Source organism: Lingula anatina, chromosome 1, assembly GCF_051362555.1.
Source record: "Lingula anatina isolate TDL-2025a chromosome 1, LinAna3.0, whole genome shotgun sequence".
Lineage (NCBI taxonomy): Eukaryota > Metazoa > Brachiopoda > Lingulata > Lingulida > Lingulidae > Lingula > Lingula anatina.
The window spans coordinates 45,605,954-45,624,673 of record NC_141767.1 but is presented as its reverse complement, the minus strand read 5'-3'; the positions used below and the strand labels follow the sequence as shown (position 1 = coordinate 45,624,673).

The window sequence follows — 18,720 nt, the reverse complement described above, 5'->3', positions numbered from 1 at the left end:
ATAAAACGAGTGTCCCCAATGGGTTTTCTTATGCCGTCAACTGAGTGGTATTTAAACAATCAGACACAGTCAGTGCATTAACATAACTTTACATCGAAGAAGTTTCTCTGACATGATCATCAGTTGCAGACTCTTTAGACACGTGACATGCGGCCACCCCACGTACTGCTGCCTCTCGCACCACACCATCACGTGACGTGACGTCACACGGTTGTGTGGTGTTTAAATGTGCTTTCATTAATTCTACAAGTTCACTCATCTCCGCCTGAAGGGTCCTTACTTGTTGTTTAATTTCTTTAATATCATTTCCGTAGCCGTTTTGGTGTTTTTTCTCCTTTAAATATGTCTTTATTTCGTCAGCAAATAGCTTGTTCTCCTTCTGTACATTGTCGATGCTTTCCTGCACGCCGCTTTTGATATACGTGATGTCTTCAGAGATTTTCCACATGCCTTCCCTAAGACTGGTTATATCCACAAAGACAGAGGAACCTGGGATATCCTCTCGATCTAGAATAAAACAGAATGCGCAACGTATTTATTTCTGAAAACTAAATGTTCAGTCATATTACTTTATTTACAAAACCTCTCTTTATTTACAGTGCTGTATTTAATTGTCTTTGTAATCATAAAAGGAAAGATATAAAGTCTGTGGTTTCTTCCGATATTTTGCAGTAGGTCCATATCAAATTATAGGCCAGTGATTAATTTTGTTAATGGATGCCGTTCTCGCCGATAGCCTTGGAAAACATCGCTAGTCACCCCGGTCGCGTCGTGGCACAACAAATACTCGGGGACTCATTATTCCATAAACCTTTTAGGCGGGCATTTAAGACCAAAATCATGTTATATTGCCAATAATTATAGCACCGAAAATGTCGAGAGAAATAAGAACGACATATTTTGGGCGCCATGTAAAAAATTCCAACAGCGGCATTTCTGACTTCAAAGTGGGATTATTGCCACAGAAGACGTCATTTTAATAACCTACCGTCAGGTGCAGTGCCAGTTTTATTGCCTTCGTCCTGCTCGAGAGTGTCGTAAAGTTTTTTATAGATAAAACGTCGGATCAGCCTCTTTAGAATTCGCTGCAATAAAGATTGCAGTGATTATTGTGTGAGAAAAATGAATGTTGCTGATATGGAGTTCAAAAATTACTTTTAATCAATTAATTAAAATTACGCACTTGGTTGTATACTTGATTTTTAGCAGTGAAATATCTGTTTTACACTTACTTTGTATGATGAAAGCTCGATTGGCCCATTGTCTTCAATAGCAAATTTGCGATTCTTAAAAAGAAATAAAACATAAAGGCAATAAAGTAAGGATTATAAAGGGTGCATCTTTGAGTATCATTTCAAATGTTAACTTTTATGGGGAATTTCCCATTATATCTGCTCCATTTTTTAAACCCGTTTCACAAAGGCAACAATCAACATTGGACGTTACAACTGTGTGTCTTGCCAGAAAGGTATACAAGTCAATTCCTATTTCTATCTGGAATACATGATACATACCCTGTAATTGGCCGGAAAATGTGATCCTCTTAAGATGTCGTCGTCCGACTTGCACTTGCAACACATTTTCCTACATGCCTTTCTGATCTTCTCAATAATGGATCGAAATGTGGGTAAAATATTAAAAGGGGGCGGCAGTGCGCTGTATTCCTTCACGTATGTCATCCATAGTTCAGCGCGTGAAAATTTCCACTCTACGTCGCTGTCATTCTGGCAAAAATAAACAGTGTAAGTTAAAGGGATAATAACTCTTCGTATGAGACCTATATTTCACAATAAAAACCTTGTGAATAACTCATAGAAATATAATATATTCTGTTTTACCACAATAACAGCAGTAATAGCTTTTATTCTGATATTTGAACTTGTCTTTAGACCACGTGACCTCCATTGATGTCTATACTCTGTTAAAATCTCTTAAGAGATTTTAACAAAAAACCAAACTTTTTAGAAAAAAACCAGGGACTAACTTTGAATGTAAAAATGGATTCATTAACCATTGGTAAGTATGGGAAAATTGTTGTTTACTCCAGGAAAATTCATTTTTTGGCTGAAACGATGAGTTATTATTGCTTTAATTACATAATATAAGTACATAAATCTGTTGAAATTTAAACTTTCATTGTATGCTTCTCATCAGTCCGTTTGCCCTTCAATACACCATCGAATAAAATTTGTAAGGTCATGAAAATAACACAATTACATGCAGGCCCGTAGCCAGCGATTTCAAAAGGGTATTTTTCTGAAAAAGTGGACCTTTTACCATGAACACTTTGTGTACCTAGATAAAATTTTACCCAGAGGGGATCGACCCCCCCCCCCCGAACCCCCCTGGCTACAGGCCTGCATTACACGTATGGCCCAAGAGCACGGGGTTGTTCACAGGGGATTGTCTCCGCGATCCACGATGTTTGACTTAATCAGAGTAGCTAACAAAATAATATGTTAATGTAGCACTTTTTGATAAATTAATGAATCCGTAATGTTACACGTTGCATTATTTTCATCATGTATACGCTGTGGATTTCTCACGTCACCCCCGACCATACCAATATAGAAAAACTATTTCATTAAATCGATGAAAGGAGGGTGATAATATGACATTTACAGTTAACTATACATAATTGCATGGATAACATGCTGCCATAGCGACAGGTAAATGGATAAAACAAAGTTAGGGCATTATAACGGGATCAATAAGCACAGGATGCAGTACCGTAAAATACTGCCGATGATGAATGGCTTGTCATCATTCTTGGTAAAAACGCTGAAGGAATGAACGGATTCAATTTGTTATGCAAGCGGTTAGACTGCCAAAGTGTTTAATTTTATGGCAATGTACATTATCCAGAGATTCATCTCTTCTCCTCCCCAGAGAGTGAACGCCAGTTACTCCAACTCTTCTCTGAATCTTCATAATAACTTTGGGTTGTTTATAGAAAAATTAGATTAAGATTAACTGGCCCGTAGCCAGGGGGGGTTCGGGGGGTTCGAAAGAACCATCCTTTTTGCTGGGAAAAGGTCCACTCTGGGTAAAATTTGATCTATGTACTTGAAGATTTTATAGTAAAAGGTCCACTTTTTCAGAAAACGATCCCCCCTTCTGAAATTGCTGGCTACGGGCCTGATTAAGATCAACTATATAAGATATAAAGCGCCTACGCTTCCGGCTTGTGTGCATTCTTCAGGAACTAAAATGAAGAATATAGAAACTTAACAAAATGCACTTTTGAAATACACATTAAACCTGTTTTCTGTCATTCGTCCATGTAAAATACTTACATAGACACCTTCAAATGTGTTGCTCATCATGGCGATCAGCATGTTTAGGAGAACTATGGCCACCGCTATGATGTAGAGACTATATAAAACATATCCCACTCCCTCGGTCAGAGCATATAGGTCCTTATGGTAGGAAAACTGGATGTAATTTACATAGGCATCGTTGATTTCTGGTGCCATGATGTTTCCCATGCCGAATGTTGCCCAAAACAGGTTCCGGAATGTCTCTATTGGTCTAAAAGATAATGATAACCAAATTTGTTAAAATATGTAAGGCTTTTCTTGTATTTCGTGTTTATTTCCTTATTGGGTTAGGTTTTATTTTACTTTATTTTTTCAAATCATCAAAATTCTTTGTAAATAGGCCTAGCAGTTCAAATTATCATAACGGATTCCAGTATTGCGCATTTTTTTTTACACGATTCATGGATCGCATACTCAATTTTGTAGTCTAATAGATGAAAAGTCGCCATAGAATAATTACCAATAAACGAGGGTCTACAAAACATTACAAGATTTGATACTAACGATGTGAAAGCCTTATTTTCACAACGGTCGACCTGGTACAGACTTGTAAGGCCCACCATGAACGTGATAAAGACAAGAGCAATCACTACAAAAAACTTCACAGTATCTTGTAACATCTTTCCATAAGATATTTGTAACGGCCCCAGATATTCGTTGGCAGGCAGCAGATACGCCGTTCTGGTAAAGCTCATCACATTAGCAAGTGCGTACAGGACGTCAGCTAGCTGTCTTGGATCGGGCCATGCTTCCCACGCTTTATTCGGATCAACATAGCCTATAAGTACAAAAACCAAACTATTATTTAGAATGATTAGGATATTAAGCCTATTATATAACAAAATTGATGCCCAAATCTTTAATTAAGTCATCTTTGCAAAAATATAATTTATGGTAATGGCCTTCCATTTTAACGAATAATGCTTGGGCTCTTATATTAATTGAGTAATTGATTTATCAAATTATTGATTGTCAAAGTACAAAGAAGTCAAGCAAGAAATTGAAATTAATGCTACTAGTCCAAGAAATTGGCGCAGAAAAAAGGGTGAATTGTGCGTTTTTTACCTACAAGCATGAAATTTGCCACAGTTGTAGATAATGGAATTCTAAGCTATTTTGGATATATGGGCATGTCTGAAAATTCCAGTATGGCCGCCAAATCCAATATGGCCGCCACAAATACTCTTTTAAATTAAAACATCTAATATATAGTCCTAAAATGGTTTAGAATATCATTTTATAGCTGGAAAATATCATGCTATGAATGAATTATCAATATCCGCTTCTACAGCTGTACAGAATTCCAAAATGGCCTCCAAAAGTAAAATAAGCAGTTTACTTACGCAAAATATGCAGCAGTTTTGTAAAATCATCAAGCACTTACAATTACAAGCATAAAAATTGGCACAGTTATGTAGAACATGATTCTAAGCAACGTTGGATGTAGGGGCATGTCTGAAAATTCCAATATGGCAGCCAATTTCAATATTGCCCCCAAAATACCCTTTCAAGGTGAAAGTTATTTGTATAGTCTTTTATAAAAATATCATTTAATGGTTAGAAAATACCATTGTATGTATGAAGTATCAGTATCTGCCACTTAAGGTTTTAAAATTCCAAAATGGCCTCCAAAAGTCAGCAGACCACAACTACTGAATTGTAATCACTCGTGAATAGGCATGTGGGCTTTGCAAACTACCTGTATAATCAGCATATTCCTATCTGTGCAGGAGCTATTCTACAGAGTTTTTAAAAAACCATCAAGCATGATACATTTATTATGTACTGAAAACAGTCCTTCTTTTGATAAACCAACATAAGTAGTTTGACTTTTTGCTCTGGATTCTCATATAGATCAATTCCCAGTTAGCAATCTTCTTATATGGCACTCATGAGTGACTCCCCCTTTCTAAGAAAAAAAGTATCGTGCAAAATCCATAAAATGTGAAAGAAACACCAGAATAACTTAGCCTTAAAGAGGCAAATATAAAAAACTTGGGGTGTACCAATTTTGTCTGTTGGTTATGATTCTTCAGCTAGATCAGTGCATGGCGCTTCATCAAATGCTCATAAATATAACAAAAATGACAGCTAATGAAACATACAGGTCTCAACAATTTGATGTTTTTCATTGGTAAAGTACTAAAAGCGGGGCACATTTGCACTCGATAATGTTATGATGTTATCTTGTGCTTCAAAAGTAAATTAGAAAAGCTTCTTATTTTAAAAATTGGCTTTAGTACATTCGCAGTAATGGCTACCGAGAATTTAGTGAAAATTTATGAGCAAAGAAATACCTGTACCCCAAACAGAGGACAGGTGTTGATACGTGCTGTATCCAAGAGTTGCATTGCAGACTTCACACTTCGTGCACTAAAAAAGAAGCACTGATAGGCACCAAACTTTGGTTTTCATTTGATCATTTGGCAACTTGTTTAGTTACAAACTTATACTTTCAAAAAACTGAACATGAAAATAAAAGAATTAAAATCCTCCAGACAGTTAATACATACAAAACTTCAAAAAACGATGTATTCTGATGATTACACCAAGAAATCAGTGCAATATGGACTTTGAAAGGTAAAAATTCATGAGATTTCCGGCATCATTGTCTCTGTGGGACAATCCAGAATGAAGCCATGAGGAGTATTCACTTACCCAGCTTACAAAATCTACCAGGTAGCTCCTACCACATCTGTTTGTAGTTATGTTTGCAGTTGCTAACTGTGGTGAGGGGAGTCAGAAGCATTGGAAGACTGGTCCTATAAGGGTTCACACTAGTAACCTACATCTACTACTATGCCCTACCACACTTTCATATTCCTATTGTCCCTCATGCATGTTAACTGATACTTTCTGGTGTTAGAAACGACCAATGCCTCTTGGTATTTTGTTGGGGAAAGTGGATTACATGTAGAAGCTTTAGCTTTAAGGAAATACTGGGAAAGCTGAGGGAAACACAACTACTAGTAAAACTAGGCACACATTAATGAATGAAAATTATTTAACCAAATAAGTAGAAATTTCGGTGTAGCTAGCTGTTATCCTCTGTTGAGATATTGTCCATTTACTAAAGTAAAAGGTTGACCGCCCATAAAATGTGCAACACTTACTTGATAAAATAACTTTCGTTAATTTGAAACTTATTTGTGAAAATACCTTGACATTTTCATATCCTTGACATTTATAGAATTGCTGCATGTGGTGTCACAACTAGACCAAAAGGAGTCCTGTTCCATTTTTTATGGTCATTTGGGTCTAAATGTAACTAAAGGAGCGAAAAACCAAAAAAGAGTAAAGACTGTTGTCAGTCAGATTATATAGTAGTCTTTTTTTACTTTAAAAGGGTATTAGTGGCCATATTAGAATATTCAGACATGTCCCTATATAACAAATTGCTTAGAATCCTGTTCTGTACAATTGAGCCAATTTTCATGCTTGTAGTTTTAAGTGCATGATGAATTCACCATACTGCTGCTGTGAGTGGCCTGTTTTTCTTATTTTTGGAGGCCATTTTGGATTTCTATACACTTAAAGAATCAAATATTGATACTTCATGCATACCATAGTCTTGTCTAACCATAAAATGTTATCTTAAGTTATTATAGGATTTTATATACTTGAAGTTTTAATTTGAACGGGTATTTGTGTCAGCTATATTGGATTTGGGGGCCATATATTGAAATTTTTAGACATGCTCATACAACCAAAAGTGCTTGGAATCCTGTTTTACAACTGTACCAAATGCCATGCTTATAGTTTTTGATGAATTAACCACTCTGCTGGATATCTTGGATTAGTAGAGTGCTTTTTACTATTGGCGGCCATTTTGGATTTAATACACCTAAAAAAGCAAATATTGATTCTGAATTCATACCGTGGTGTTTTTTAACCTTTGTATGATATTTACGCCCTTAAAAGACTATATACTTGAAGTTTAAATTAGAAGCCGTATTTTTGGAGGCCATCTTGGATTTGAAGGCCATTTTTTTAATTTTCGGATATGCCCATACATCCAAACTTGCTCAGAATTTCATTTCCACAAACCTGCCAAATTTTATGCTTGTAGTTTTAAGTGCTTGATGAATTCCCCATTCAAATGGATATCTTGAATAAATGGTCTGCTTTTTTTACTTTTGGCGGCCATTTTGGATTTAATACACCTGAAGGATTCATACCATGGTGTTTTCTAACCTTAATATGATATTTTAAGTCATTAGAAGACTATGTACTTGAAGTTTTAATTTGAAAAGGTATTTTGGTGGCCATATTGGATTTGACGGCCATTTTGGAATTTTCAGACATGCCCATATATCCAAATTTGCTTAGAATTTTATTGTCCATAAGTGTGCCAAATTTCATGCTTGTAGGTAAAAAATGCACAATTTTTCACCAATTTCCTGGACTAACGTATCAAAAGATATTTTACTCTTATTCAAACTGCAACGCCAGTATTATTATCTATTAATATTATCTAGTTGTGTATCATGCCTCATTACCATACAGATATGTAGACCAATACCATATATTACAGGTTGAATTATTTGTATTTACACCAGCTCAACACTGACCATTATTGCCCTTTTTAAAATGATATTTTATCAAGCTTCCAGAGAATTCGTACGTTAATTGTCTGCCAAGTTATACGATAATGAATACACACGGAATCAATAGATTTTTGAGGTCGAGCAAAAATGAAGTGGTAATGATTCTCACCTGTTTTTGCGTGGAAAACAGAAGTTACAGACGAGCAGTTTCCCTTTTCGACCAGGCAGTCAAGTTTTGCGCAGTCGTAGGAGGCAGTGTTGCTGTGCCTTTGTTGCAGGCAATATGCCTCCCTATACTGAATGGCAAACGCCAACTGAAGAGCATACGAGCCGATATAAAGTCCCAGTAAAGTCATGTCCATCCAGTTCCACCAGTCTTTAAAGTGTTCCTTCAAACCCTGAGACCAGACCTGATTACACTCGTACCATAGCATACCTGTGAATGTTAGTTATAATTATCAACAATGCTTGAAATGAAAATAAATACATGTATATGTTAAACTGGAAAGGGGCAAACTTCCTGGTATACCAGTAGCATTATGTATTTTAAAAAATTACATATTCAAAATCGGTTATTGCTAAGTGGACAGAGAGAGCCCCGGGGTTGAAGGGTGGAGAGCTTTGCTTTTGTGTTAATTCGCCTTAAGAAATACATTTAAATATGTCACTAAGTTAAATTTAAGCTTTGCAATCGCCTCTTATTCGTCCGCACAACTAAATAGTGCCAGTAACCCTGACCATACCCACCTAGGACCCACATGAAAATCATCAGGTTTATATAAGCGGGCAATTCATTTTTGTATTCGCACAGAAATAACGTCCACATGTGCCCTTTCATCATTGAGGCTATGAATATCAGTAGAAGAAACATGAAATAAGAGTATCCGTGGTTGACAAATTTTACGAATGGGCTTCGCATTATCTTGGTGAACTGAAAAAAAAAAACAATTTTATAAGATATTCAACCGCCTTCTAGTCCAATATTTATTGAATAATCGGTGTATATGTATAGCATACTACAACTTTTTTTTATAAATACCAGATCAAAGAGAGAAAATGTCGTGCATCTCAAAGACAGACATGCTGTACAGGCAATAAAAGTCGAATAAAACAGTACATTATATATATCAAGAAACCTTTTATAAATCTATCTATAAATGTATATTACTGACATTTTATTTCCTATCTCCCTGATTTTAACAATATCATTTTACTGACTTGTGTGTAAGAGCATATCACATGTTTTAAGAGGACAAATTAAATGTTAACGCGTAGGCTCTGTACTATATTATTTTCAGTTGAATGAGACTTAACCAGCTACATATAGTTACGTCAAGTGCATTTACCGGTTATTTATTATCATAGAAATACATCAATCAGTTTGTAGGTACACCACAAAGTATATAATAAAGTCATTTGATATGAAGATTAACTTTAATAAAACGTCAACTTAATCTTCGTCGATGATCACAACACGTCGATAAATGTTTAGTTAAGTCCAAGGTGTTCACGAAAAAAATCGGCCGAGGATCAACTCAATAGGCCCTATTAAGGAACCTATGTCAACAAGTGCTACATGTACATTACCTCAGGAAAATATTATATACAAAAGCATAGGTTTTTCTTTCAAGAGTACAATGATATCATTTCCCATATCCATATCAGCGTCTCTGTACTGTCATTACAGATTCGACTTGCTCCTACAATGTACATTGAAAGTCACAATACCAAAAGAGATATGAGATATGCTAACGGACTGTCAAACTATTGCTAACATGTATTTCAGGCTTTTAAAGCCTTTCCTGTCGCAATGATATATACGAAATAATATTTGTATCAATCACCTCACCTGAAACTTATAACTTTTAAATTCGCGTAAAGACACAAATACCCACCTTGTTTTTAAGAGGGCACAGAATGTACAATGTACATGCAATAGGCCATATGAGAATGATCAGAGGTAATATGACCATCATGGTAAGCTGACTCCGGTAACGCACCCATGGGACATAGGAATACCACAGTAGTGATAACTGTCTCTGGCAAGCAGCGTGGGCAATGAACTGAAGGCAAAAGCAAATTAGTTAACGTCTTACTCTGTAATAAGTATTGAGGTGAAACGGAAATAACATCATATATATTTCTTCGAGTAGCTGGGGAGTAATTAAATAGGAACTGTGCTCGTTCGGGTCGACAATTTGAAGTTACAGGCACTTTGTACAAATATGTATGAAAATGGTTAAATCGGATGTCGTGTTAGGAAATTAACGGTCGCCTTGTGCAAATGATTCAGTCTAATGCACTTAGCTTGTAACACAGAATAAAATGAGAAGGAATGTGAACTTGAAGTAATGAAGATAAAACATTTCAACATAAATGACAAGAGGCACATCGAAGACAAAGAGAACTGTGCACAATATTTTCTCTTTATGACTTTTTCTCTTTTTGTTTATCATGAAATAACACAGATACCTTTGTATGTCCGTACAATGATATTATCATACATTTAATATCCATTTTTCAACAATTAATAACTGGACACATCTGCTACATTCAAGTAGATCTGATATATTGATTTTTTTTCATAATGGAACGGAATGATTTGACAAAATATCAACGTAGAACACGGGTCGTCTTCAGTTAGCGTTCCACCGTTTCACAGTGCACCACCTGTGTCATCAATGCTTAGGCTTTTGCCTGATTAAATGGATTTGCTTCGTGATATCAATTAGTGGATTACTTAACAACCGCCGTGATATAATTAACCCTCTCGGTGCAAATACATGTAGAACTAAATGAAATATGGATAATATGAGGGTAAACCCTTGATTTCCTTTTCATAACGTTGTCTTTACAAAATGAAACAGAGGTGCTCTGTCTTGTTGCAGCAGGTTTCTTCCACAACTAATCCTTTTAGCTGTTTGATATAAATATGCAAAAGATCCTTCGAAACTAAAACGCCAATAACTAATACATACCCTTTTTTGCTCGTATTTTAGTGCCATTTTAAGTCGGACGAATCCATTCGCTAAAATATCTTCGTCATCCATTTCATCATCCTCGCCTCTTCCTGGTTGAACGTCTCCGTTAAGTATGGCCATGACTTCCTCGTTTGTGCGGCACAAGTCCAAAAACTCCACAGCATAGTCCTTGCACTGGTCACTCAACGCTAGGTATTGGCTCTAGAATATAACAAATGAAAATAAACAAGAAAGGCAATTCTTAAATCGTTAACATCAAACTCAGGAAGTTAGCCAGTTTCATTTCATTATACTAAAATAGTTGCAAGTGCTTCCGTTGGCTGTGCCTATGATATTGTGTTTTAATATATACATGTAGTGGTTTCAGACATTAAGTTCAATGATGAAAATCTATATATTTGTTCTTCCATGTACATGTATTCATTAGGCCTATGCTGAATAGATTGTGAAGGAGGAAAATGTCATCCATTGTTAAAGGTTTTTTTTACAATGCTATGAGTACAATTCCTATTAGCCCGCAAACATTTGAAAAAAAAAAGAGAAAAAGGTAGCATTCCATCTTCTGTATGTATCAGAAATGCTCAATTGATCACACCCACCATTATTGCTTGGTATGTTGGCTAGTACCCGGTATATTTAGGGAGATTGATTAGGATGAACCAAGGTAGCGACAGGAATTCCGTAACATGCATACTCAGGCATAAGAAACGTAAATTAAATGCTGAAAATGAAAGTGGTTTCCTCGTGATCTAGTACCTGATAGTCTTCAGCAAATTGATTAGCTGGCTTTGTACATTTTGCTAAATGCTTCGTCAGATAATTACCGGCGCACCATCAAACTAGGACAAAGAGCTTTTTGTTCTGTGCTTGGAGCTTGATGGTCGGAAGGTTCTGGAAGCTTAGGTTTGTCATGATTTGAAAAAAAAATGAACCCTGTGACAGAGCCATCAATTAAATGTGTACATTGTTAGCCAGTGATCTATACATACATGCAGCTGTTCATCCTTTCTCCTGATTTTCTGGTTGATGAACATAAATGGCGGCAAACAAAATAAAAGGAAAAACTAATATCTTAAGTGATGTCGGTCGTGCTGGCAGAACATCTCTGCGTGCGGTGATTTACGTGTAAAACTAATCTTTGTTGTTATTCTCAGGGCATATTTATCTTTTTTTCTTTCATAACTATACACCAAAATGTTTGCCTATATGTCAACAAACCAACTAACTTGCTGCGTGTACAAGTATTGATCGGGGAATTCAATACGACCATTTTTCTACTTTTATGTACAGTATTCTATTCTGAATTTTCATGTACCATTTGTGTACTTGTTCAAGTATGTTTTTCGTTACGTGTGGTATATTAAACACACTACACTACTAGTATTCTGTTGAATAATCAATTTCGTAAACAAAGACAATAACATTTAAAGTCCGTGTGCTTTTTAGCTTCCTGTGAGATCGAGATTTTTTTCTTAGGACTCGATCACACCGAACAACACAGCGACATTTTTATACTGAGCTGCATCTACTATGGAATCAGTTGTCGGTCAGTGTTGGAAAAATATCAGTTGCACTTTAGAGTAATCGAGACAGAATCTGCTGGTGAATTGCTGCGCTTCGTGTGTACTAAGAAACGGAAACGATAGGTTGCAAATAAATTCATACATGCGAGAACATAGCGTTATCACTGAGGTACTCATGCAAGGCAATGCAGTTGAGAGTGATCATTTTATCAATATCGTAAAATAATAGGAAGTACAGTGTATATTCCACTCAGTCCCATTGTAAGCGTTATTGAATGGTAGTGGTGATAACAGCAATTCATCCTTACTTGCGTAGAGGTCCATTGTTTTTTCTCACTTCTTGGTGACAATTGACACTTCTTGGTGACCATTGAAAATTGGATACTACAAGTTGCTTCACATCTTTTAGTACATAAGAATCATAGAGAAACCAAGCTGTGTTTAACCTAATATAGGGGTAATGTTACAAACCCAGGCATTCATTTCTGGTGTGTACATTTATTTTCGCCATTTTTACAGACTACTTAAAACCCCAGAAGATTTGCAACAACAGAAACCTCTTTCATTTCGGTTGTGCAACGTAATAGATATAGTTAGAAGTTTGCATTCTTATTTGACAATCATGTACAGAATGAAATTAAGCAAAATGTTCCAAATGGCTACCTCAATACAACCATCACACCAGAAGGGGAATTATTTATTAATAACAACTACAGAAGTTTAGACAGAAGAACAACACTTCAGATCAGCCAACTGAAAATCTGCCCAACTATGACTGACAGAGATGTATATGGGAAAGCACGGGGCACTAGACAGCAACATATGCTTTCGTGACCACTACGGGAATATCTCCTTGTTTGGTCTCCGACAGCCGACGACAATAGACAACAAACCATATGTAACTTAAATGACATTACAAACATACCTGCCTGTTTAACACCACCCTGTCTTACATAACGTATATAGTTTCCATTTACATTTGGCTGTCTCGCACTGTATTTTTTTTTCAAAATGGTGATTGTTTTAACTGCAACGTAAATATTTTTCATTCAGAGAAATGTTTCGATTAGATATACACATTGTTTTCACTATTTATAATTTATAATCTTGTCAATTTAGCTTCTTGCTGATTTTCTGATGTATTCACTTAAAAATATTTCACAATTATTCAATCTTAAATAATGAAAGGGTAAATTTACGTTTAAACGTCTGTTGCCTGATTTTTTTTTTTATTATTATTTTTAAGAAATCTGTAGAATTAACAATTCTGCATGTTGAACTTAAGTATTTCCAAAAACATTTTCGACGACTTGAACACGGCTCCCTTTGCCTTGCACCTGCACCAAGGGTAATGTGAATATGTCCCTCTGTAAATGACATTGGAAACAAGCTTCATATTTCATACAATGATACTAGGAGATTAACTGATAACGTGGGCTTGGATAGTCTGACATAGAATACAAAAATTATGTAAGCTAAGAATGGTGGTAAAGAAGAGAAAGGAGATAGTGGGCGGAATCGTGACAAATGGGATGTAGTTCTCGGGGAGATGTTTACGATAAGCAATGAAGTCCCCGTAGGTCTCGAGGTTTTTTTGGGTACAAGTACAAAATAAAATAACGCTGATGGGCTCAGGATAACAATCAAGGCTCTCATTCTACAATCATTCAATACAAACCTTGTATTCATTTTCCACGCTTGCTAAGTGTTCCAGTTCATGGCTTAATTGAAATGCTTCAAATATAGGGTCGTCCCCAGACAGAGTTAAATAGGCAGGACTGGCCAGAGCTTTGTACGTGTTGAGGCGTGAGCGGGAGTACTTCACCGAGTCAAACCGTCGCATGTTGCTACACGAGGTACACTCGCAGAAATATACATGGGGAGTCGTAATTCTAAACTCCCGCGATAAAAGAAGCTGCGTTATGTAATAATCATTCTTGAGGGCAGCCAGGATGATTGGAGTCACTTCCGGTGCGAACCGGTAGTTTTCAGCCGTTTTTCGGTATATTCCTTCGCCAGGACCGCTCTCCACGTGAACTTTTGTGTGTTTGAATGAGGGATGTTCTAAAAGTATTTCGCTGATCTGAACGTTGCCCGAGTCTACCGCAAGAAGGAGAGCATTCTCGGCACACTCTAGACTGCATTTTGGAAACAAATATTGAATTATTGCTAAATGGTGGTTTTCAACGGCTAGTTCCAACGCGCTCCTGCCGATAAAGTCGACGCAGTTGATATTGACATTGCTGTCCACAACAAAGCTTATAACTGACAGCAAGTCTCCAGTCTCGGCAGCCTTCAGATAGGCCGCTTCTACCTCTTTGGTTTGGTATCTTTGGGCAAATATCTCCTGAAACACTCTGTTAGTGCTACTATCCAGTCGACCATGGAACGCCATTTTTGCAAAAACCTATGCAAGTTCAACGCATTACAATACTGATCTTTAGTTTGTCAATACTTTTGTTTGCCTGGTATTTCTAGCATTTGGTAAAAGCAATTCCTTTTCAAGTGTATGCTTCTAATTCGCCACTGTCTCGCGTGTCGTAGGAGTGTCTGTTATCTGTTAATCAAATCGACGTTAAAGATGATAATCTGGGTTAACCGACGCAGTTCAGTCATTTTCATACACTACGTTTGCCGTTGCACTTCTTTTTCGCTTCTGGGTCACGCTTTCCACAAAAACATGTTTCCTATAAAAAATGTTGTTTTCCACCGCACGCCAATGACACCGTCCAACCCGGTGTTGATATTGACACAGATGAAAATTTGCTGCGACCGAAACGGCGAGATTGCATTCAGTGAACTCGAGCATCCGTGTACTACATCATCTATTGACCACTTACCACTTACATGACATTTGTCTGAAAAGCGGTCTTCGGAAAACGTCATTTCATTAATTATTCTTTCCAGATAAGGGGACGATGTTGATTGGCGTTGTGGGGCTGTACCATCATCTCAGTCCAGTTTATCCCCGTAAACTGTACAAATATCTCCCTGTAAACTTTTCTCTCGTTAAATTCTTTTCATATAAAGATGTACAAGTGTGCTTATTCGAAACTGGAAACGTCCCTGATTGCTCGCTACATTTGTCGCGCTGAGAGGGCTTTCTTTATTATGTTTCACCTCTCCTGATATAAAAATATATCTTCAGTGTTGTATATTTATATATTGACAATACCCTTCTGATTAATGCACGTTTATATGTACGATGACATGATATATGTATATGATGACACATCCTCGGGGTGTGCATAAGCCATTTACTAGTTTCCCGATTGACGTTGAAACGTTCAAGCGTTGACGTGGTTAGGGGCGGGCCCTATTACTCATCGAAGTCCACGCATTTCCTCACCAGGTTTCTCCTTCAAACCGCCTTGTTTCTTTTCTTTTCTTTTCATTTTTTTTTATGTTTACATATGTTTTAGAATATACGAATTGACTTTGTTTGGCAGCATAACCGAAAAGTTTTATAATCCTAACAGTAAGAAAACAAGTCTCCAGTACACAAAGCAGTGTCTTTTGTTTTGTCGTTTCGCGGTAATACATGTATATGCCAAAGGTACCGCGTCGCCTGATTCACGACAGTTTTGCCTAAATGGTATCCACAAATTGTGGTGTAGGCTTGCTATCTTATTTCCCAGAAGATGATTGTGCTACGTACCCTGTATAACGGCTCTACATTTTATTTTGCCTGGTTTGGTAAATATGCATTGCTTTTCATATTGATTAACTAATAGTCGTTAAAGGGAAATTTTCAACGAATACTTCTCTAGATGCACGCGCGGAAAATGATTACTTAGTTGAGAGGCGGAGCAATATGACACATTAGTGCCTATATTATATGCAGGTGTGTTCCCACAAAAATAAAAGAACGACCTTGAATCCATCTATCTCCATAGCCATTTGTCACAAATATTATCGGGTAAAAATGCTCTGTGAGAAACTTTGAGTGAACAGTCTGCTTTAATTTCTGTAACAGACGAATGCCTGTCACTGGAGGATCGTTGACGAGCATCCCTGACATCAATACATACAACATATACTTTGTGTTTCGTTACTTATAAAGCAATTTAATGTTTTGAATATTTTACTTATTTATTCCGCACCATTAATTTTCAATAGTCTTGCAGAAATGCGTGATTTCTGCCGTAACCGGTACATCTGGTCTTCTGAGTTTATCTCCTATGACAATAACGGTAATAAGGTATCATCGTGCTCTCAGAAAATCTGTTAGAATATATGATTAATTCTCCAAAGTGGTTTCCAGATCCCATTGTTACTACTCTCAGGGTCATGCAATAGATATTAGATTAGCCGTGAAACAGGAATCGTTTAAGTCAGTCACGATACAGATTACAACTACATGGCTGTAGTCTCTCGTTAAACGATGAACTTTTCTTCTGTTCACATAATAAAACCGCGGTCCCGTTAGAGGGTAACTGTGTTCCAGCTCTTTATCCCTTCCATCCTTAATATGATAATGTACGCACCATTTTACAGAGATAAAATTGGGTTTGTTACGACGTACTTGGCTTCCATCATGCCAAAAATCACAGGGTCGTGAAAGAGAACAGTACACCATATTTGAGGGTATGCAGATAACGGTTGTCTGGTCAGGTGGTACCTAAAAGGCTTCATAACCTGTAATATAATTTCCATTAATTTTCCTGTTGGCGTTTTCTCAAAATGGAAACTGCAAATTTCTCATGGGAGTCACGTCTTTTGTTATAACCTCTTCCTTGTTAAATCTACTGCACACGCAAAACAAATGTATTTTTCTTGTCTTTAATGGTAGATCGATACGTTGAAGTGGCCTGAATTGGTCAAAATAGCTTTTTCCGCTTTTTTATGAAAAATATGCTTACCTGTAGGCCTATATAGGTGCAGTTAAAATTAGACACTTTTAGAGCTATTAATTTTTTGTTGTTTTATTCACCTTCCACGAGTTCTGCCCCCGTTAAATTTCGGTTTAACTGCTTTGTAAATTGGGGTAAGATGGTGATAGGAAGAAAATTGGCACGTGGTTAGCGACGTGAAATGCAATTCGGTGCCAGAGTTGTTTTTTTTTTTTTTTTTTTTTTTTTTTTTTGATGAGGAATGAGCCTCTAAATACTTGTTCCATCAAACAAATGTATACTTCTGCCAATTTACTGGTTAGATCAGAAATAAACCTTTCAAGATTTTCCTGGCACCGGTTTGCAGTGATTATTCTTGTGATTAAAACGGTGTTGATAGCTGTTCAGGTGAAGGATATCTGGGCCCTGTAACTCATAAGGATCGCTCATCGCGAATAGCAATATCACATAGAGGCTACAATGTATTATAATTTATAAAGTGCGAATATGGGCGAGTTATGGAATCGAGACGCTTGCGCTCGGTCGCAATGCGCGATGCTTTCCGAGTTACGGGGCCCTGTTTGAAATCGAACCCAAAATTATCAACACAAACACGCTGCTGTTGCGTCATCAGTTCGAATTAGCAAATTCACCTGATGTGTTTTTAATGTGACAGCATTATCTCATAAATTATCTGGACAGATAAGGAATTAGATCATAACGTATCAATCAAACTTAATGCTGCGTTGTTTTGTTAACGATTTCAGTTTTTGAAGCAAAACGCATCATTGAATAGCGTTTTAATCGTCCCTTTGAAGCCTCCAGCTCTACCGGAGTAATGGTGCACAATATTTCACAGTTGTGTGTAGCAGTTATAAAGTGGCACTTCGATATAGAATTCAATATGGTTCTTACAGTGTTAATAATGCTTATCTTTGTAAAGCTCAAGGTAGCAAGTCCCACTGGCTTTTTGAAAATACATATTTTCCTCATCTTTAAATGCGAAACTTTTTTTCCAACGAGCAGTATTTTTTACACATTTGGTTAAGTTTTTTGTCCAAAACAGAAGAGATAAAGAGAAGAGATTCATGTATCTTTAACATCTATTAAAACTATTTTATCCTTCATCAATGTATTGATTTCTGTTTATTCATTTATTTATTTATTGGAAATGCAAATAAGTTCATAATTGCGTTTTAAACAACCGATTTAAAATATCAAACAACTGGAGGAACGAGTACGGGACATATACAAACAAAGAGAATGTACAGTATGAACAGCAACAATCGCATATAAAGAGGTTTTCTGAATAATACAAAATAAAATGCTTCTGTGGTTTTACGAAGAAGCACAAAATTTTATATCAGTTATTGTGTCGTGTGACTGTATTATTTCCTTTTAGAATGTACTTAGACTTTGTATTTCAATATCTGTACAGAATTGAGAGTGATATATACAATGCACGACGTACGAAACTACCATCGAGTCCGTAGTGTGCTTGTTCGAAGAAAAGGTGA

The 18,720-nt window shown here is 36.6% G+C and overlaps 1 protein-coding gene across 2 annotated transcripts; it reads right to left on the bottom strand.

Annotated features, from left to right (window-relative positions):
* Positions 1–42: 42 nt before the first annotated feature.
* Positions 43–18,588, bottom strand: LOC106164593 (short transient receptor potential channel 6-like). 2 transcript variants are annotated; one of them, XM_013542561.2, is made up of 11 exons: positions 14,050–18,588; positions 10,846–11,049; positions 9,763–9,930; positions 8,615–8,798; positions 8,037–8,303; positions 3,825–4,098; positions 3,297–3,531; positions 1,515–1,724; positions 1,233–1,286; positions 989–1,085; positions 43–507 (listed from the first exon to the last, which is right to left on the bottom strand). In XM_013542561.2, exons 1-11 carry the CDS (start codon positions 14,764–14,766, stop codon positions 89–91), a joined length of 2,829 nt encoding a protein of 942 aa, XP_013398015.2. In that variant the 5' UTR covers positions 14,767–18,588; the 3' UTR covers positions 43–88. The 2 variants fall into 2 exon arrangements, with proteins under 2 accessions (XP_013398015.2, XP_086863747.1); XM_087007621.1 differs by lacking the exon at positions 989–1,085 and having other exon boundaries at positions 310–507.
* Positions 18,589–18,720: the final 132 nt, after the last annotated feature.

What these genes read in the sequence shown, in the direction of transcription:
- LOC106164593 (XM_013542561.2), bottom strand. Translation starts at nt 14,766, where the DNA reads ATGGCGTTCCATGGTCGACTGGATAGTAGCACTAACAGAGTGTTTCAG. An exon ending in ATTTTCCGGCCAATTACAGG is followed by an intron (nt 1,287 to 1,514) that starts GTATGTATCATG and finishes TTTCTTTTTAAG; the next exon opens with AATCGCAAATTTGCTATTGA. An exon ending in TCGAGCTTTCATCATACAAA is followed by an intron (nt 1,086 to 1,232) that starts GTAAGTGTAAAA and finishes TCTTTATTGCAG; the next exon opens with CGAATTCTAAAGAGGCTGAT.